At 33.1% G+C, this 4487-nt stretch overlaps 1 protein-coding gene across 1 annotated transcript; it reads right to left on the bottom strand.

Annotated features, from left to right (window-relative positions):
- Positions 1-246: 246 nt before the first annotated feature.
- LOC132562417 (translocon-associated protein subunit gamma-like) lies at positions 247-4211 on the bottom strand. Its single transcript, XM_060227159.1, has 5 exons — positions 4072-4211; positions 2934-3060; positions 2358-2450; positions 1212-1343; positions 247-588 (listed from the first exon to the last, which is right to left on the bottom strand). The coding sequence occupies exons 1-5, from the start codon at positions 4208-4210 to the stop codon at positions 522-524; spliced, it is 558 nt and encodes a 185-aa protein (XP_060083142.1). The 5' UTR covers position 4211; the 3' UTR covers positions 247-521.
- Between the last annotated feature and the right edge of the window lie 276 nt (positions 4212-4487).

Genomic DNA, 4487 nt, shown 5'->3' with positions numbered 1-4487 from the left:
CCTCATAACTAAGTATTTCATTTCTTTCTTACATAAATTCGATATATTCAACAGAACGTCAGAACATGTGTGTATTCTGAACTGTGCCGATATTTGACGGAATGAAAACGTCGCGAGCAGTTTACACTATGGCTATGGCTACAGTAGTTAACCATGCAGTATAGTGCCTTCTGTCATATTGGTTTGTTAATATAATTTCTTAAGCTGTTGTACAACTGCATTTCAAAGAAAAATCATGAAAAAACATTTTTTATACAAAAAAAACTTTATTCCTTTACCTTTGAAAACAGTTATGAAATGTAATGTAAATAAATTGAACCAGTTTCTATGGATTATAAATAGTCTATTAGTTCCTCAATGGATTGTTGATTGGTGATTTTAACTGATTTCCAATGAGTAGATTGGTTCAATTTTATGTCTCTGTCGCTGCTATCTACAATGGTACTGGGAGATATTTTTCCAGTCCAACGTTCACATGTAGATCTTTGTACTTGCTGATGATGTTTACATATTGAGGATGTTTACTTGGTGCTGGTGGAGAACAATGCCAGTAAACCTGATGCTAGTCCAACAGAACAGAGGTAATTACTGAAGGCAAAGGTTAAGGACAAATACATACAATCAGAAAAATTGTGTAATATTGTGCATATTATTTGAACCAATGACCTCTAGTTTATATGTTAGCAGCTCTCCTGATTGACAAAGAGAAATTTCCTCTAACACAGAACTAGAATGTAACCATGTATCTATGCATAATTAAAACCTGTCATACTTCTGCCCATTGTAATGTGTTCGCCCCCAAATACCAAATCAACCTTAGCAAATTAGCTCTCAGTATCATCTAGCTCTCGTTCGGAATAATTTTAGTCTACAGTTACACCATTGGAGCTAAAGTGAAATTCTCTCTAACATTAAAATAGGTGACTATATCTTTGCCCAATTTTGTACTCGCCCATATATATTTCTGTTCACTTAAATAACAAACACAATAAGCCCATCCTTTGACTTGAAGACAAAATCTGTATGTTGGCCCTCTAATCTCAAAGGATAAGTATAGCACACATTTCAGTTTTTAATTCTGTTATATCCTTATTCATTTACAGAGCTGTTTACCAAGATGAAATAAGGATAAAATCATTTTTCTGATAGGTAAGTATTGATGCAAACATTCCATATTCAAAACATGTAATCGTTTCATACAAAAAGGATACAATGTAGGGTTGATACTCCTCAGGACGTAGAAGGAAGCAATCACCAGTAATACTAGATAAGATGCATTATTGTAGAAAATGGAAAACGTTGTAGCTTCATAATCTGCTACTTCATTTTTCTTCCAAAGTATTCTGCAAAAAGAAATTAATATATGAACTTTTTCCTGCATATGATATTATTATTCTTGTAAATTTTCAAATTCGGATCAACAAACATTAATAACTGGTGCTGGTTTTCAAAGATTTGCTTTGCCGTATGGTTATTGACTAAATCTTACCAAGAAAGCAGAAGGATCAGAATTTTTTTTAAAACTGAAACAATGTCAACAAATAAAAGAGAGACATTTTGAATGCCAGGACTTCAAAAAAAGAAGAAATTTCATTCAGGGGAAGCTTCATATCAAGTTTTAGTTCCAATAAGAGATGCCAGAGGGATCTTTACATCCACCATTGTTTGATCTTTCATTGTGCTTTAAAAGTTGGATCTTTTCCCTTCATTTCCCTTCTCTGGTTTTGCTCTTGATAATACAAAATTTGAAAACTTCTATGCAGAAATAGCAGTAATACAGGTAATCTTCAATTGCCAAATCCAAGATGATCGCCTGTCAGCCATTTTGTTTTTCTGATCAAACCCAAAATCAATTGGGCACCATAAGGAGCATATGGGGACATACATATGAAACTTGAGATAGCTCTATCCAGTATTTCTTAAGAAATAGTGATAATAAACTTCCTTTTCCAAAACTGAAGATGGCTGCTTGTTGGCCATTTTTTTTCTTTCCGATCAAGTCCAATGCTTACTTAGTGAAATCCAAGACGGCAATTTGTTGACCATTTGTTTTTTCTGATCAGTTCCAAAATTGAATGGGAAACTAGGGGCCAAGGGGAACCTACATATGAAATTTGAGAAAAATCCATCTGAAGAACTAGCAATACAAACTTTCATTGTTGAAATCAAATATGTTCTCCAGTTGGTCATTGTTTTTAAAATCAAATGGGTACAACTAGGGACAAGGGGGAAGCTATAGATGAAATTTGAGAAATATTCCAGTACAGCTTACAAATCTTCAGTTACCACTTCATTGGTAACAAACAAACTTTAGCAAGAACATTATCAATAAGGCTTCAAAAAAATTATGTTTGTACCTTTCATCCTTTTCTTTCTTTGTCATACGTTTATCATCAGCAAATTTCTTTGTCATCTCTTTGGAGACAGCGTCCTCTCTTTTTAAAGCAATTCTGTCAAACAAATATAATATATCTATAAATAAAACATGACTACTGGTAACTGTGCAAACATTTTCAGCCAGACAGTGATGAAGATAATATATCGTCAGGTCCCAGTATGAGCATTTCTTGAGTTTTGTGTAACCTGCAACTTTGAAAGAGATTACAGTCTTGGTTTCCAGAAAAGGTGTTCAAAACAAGTGTTAAATTTTAAGAAAAACATTGGGATACTAGAGTACGGCACAATCTACATTTTGCAGATACCGCAGCAGAATAAAAAGGTTATCCAACATAGCTTTTCTACATAGTGCGACTGGACATACTGTTGATACTATCAAAAGTTTGGTACCCCCAACAATATCCTGTCATAAACGACTCTGAATCTTTAACCGCATGTTAAAAACAAAACAACTGTGTATTTAGCAGACCAATTTTGAACTAAGTAAGAACAATGACTACTCATTGTTTTTAGTTTGTCAATACAGAAGTACTTACTTGTGTTTGAGGACAAATTTGACATTTTTGTAGGCGAGAGCAACCAGGTAGGTACTGATGATGGTTCCGACAGCAAACAGAATACCGGACTGATATAGATCCATCTGATGGATCCTCCAGAACAGCCCTATTAACAACACACAATATATAAAAATTTCTGTTTTTCTTGTGTCCAGGATATAACACCTCATGCTTAAACAGATCTGTACATAACAATATAATTCTGATTTGATTGTTCTCTTGTTTTATTCAGAAGTTATTAGCATAAATTTCATCATTTTAATATCTTATGATTGTAGCATACTGGTATATAAATTTATATATGTTTCTTAATCAAGTGGTGTCTCTAATTAGTTTATTGTTGATAGGAGCTTCATCAAGAACTCAGGAATCTATAGATCGGAATGAATCATCACTAATACTTCTACAAATAATTAATCTGCCACATTTACTTTTAATTATTACCGGTGTCAAAAAAATTGTACAGTATGTTTTAATTTGCCATTTTCATGAAGACACCAGCATAAATTGAGAAACTGTGGTTTTTACTCATTTTGAAAAATACCTTGATTAATTCTATAAAACTCCAAATACATGTTTGCAGAATCAAAATTTTGGAAAAGAATTATGATAAAGAATATTTTATCTAGTGAAAATAGGCAATGGGAGAAGGGAATTGGGTAGCAGACATTCTATTTACAAATTTTAATTTGTCCATTTAAATACAATTTAAGTTGATTTGTAAAATGATTAGTTAATATTTATCACCACATACTTAGATATAGCTCTATATACATATATAAGTCAGTGTTACAATTAATACCGGTTTAAGATATCTTATATATTTCTAATGACGATATCAATTTTACTTCAATATGCAGTATAGTACAGACAAAAAGGGCGATTAGTAACTAAGTCCAATATGTAAACGGTGCAGTCTCAATTTTTATATTTCAGAAATATGATGAAAAGATATTTTACACAATTAAGACACAATATCCTGACAATATCGTGTAACATATGCTAAATCTTAACTAACATCAACAAAAACAAGCGAGACAATATTGACAACGTGGCATAACGCCGGTATACCGGCAAGTTTAAATCCTTATTTCTTCATAAACTATGGACGACTTACAGATCGGAATTGCCGAAACAATTAGAGCATTTCCGTAAAAGAGAGCTGATGACTTTGTTGAGACATTTCTGCTGAAATCTTGCAGCAGGAGTTCCTCCTCCTTGGTGAGAGATTTGGGTGTCTTGCTCTTGCTGGCCATTTTTATTCCGGAAGTGAGAACGATCTACGACGGAAACTGAAAAAGAGCGCCGTCTAGATCAAGGGAGGTAAATTCCTTGATAATTTTTCCCCCGCGAAAAACAAATCATGACAAAAATTCTACATGTAACCATGGACGTATAATACATTATTACACAATATATTATACGTCCCTGATGTAACGAGTTGAATGAATAATCGATTGTGCACTGAAAATTAATTTGACTTGGTTGTATCATCAGAGATATACCTCAATACATGTATCCCTTTATTATAAA

The sequence above is a fragment of the Ylistrum balloti genome, unplaced genomic scaffold (genome assembly GCF_031769215.1).
Source record: "Ylistrum balloti isolate Yb309-2 unplaced genomic scaffold, AGI_CSIRO_Ybal_v1 Utg371412, whole genome shotgun sequence".
Classification (NCBI taxonomy): domain Eukaryota; kingdom Metazoa; phylum Mollusca; class Bivalvia; order Pectinida; family Pectinidae; genus Ylistrum; species Ylistrum balloti.
This window is presented reverse-complemented; position numbering and strand designations above follow the sequence as displayed.

Bases quoted from the DNA above. Each gene is read 5' to 3' on its own strand.
- LOC132562417 (XM_060227159.1), bottom strand. From the start codon at position 4,210: ATGGCCAGCAAGAGCAAGACACCCAAATCTCTCACCAAGGAGGAGGAA. The intron at 2,451-2,933 runs GTAAGTACTTCT...TTTGTTTGACAG, and splicing joins AAATTTGTCCTCAAACACAA to AATTGCTTTAAAAAGAGAGG. The intron at 1,344-2,357 runs GTACAAACATAA...TTCTTTTTGCAG, and splicing joins AAGAAAGAAAAGGATGAAAG to AATACTTTGGAAGAAAAATG.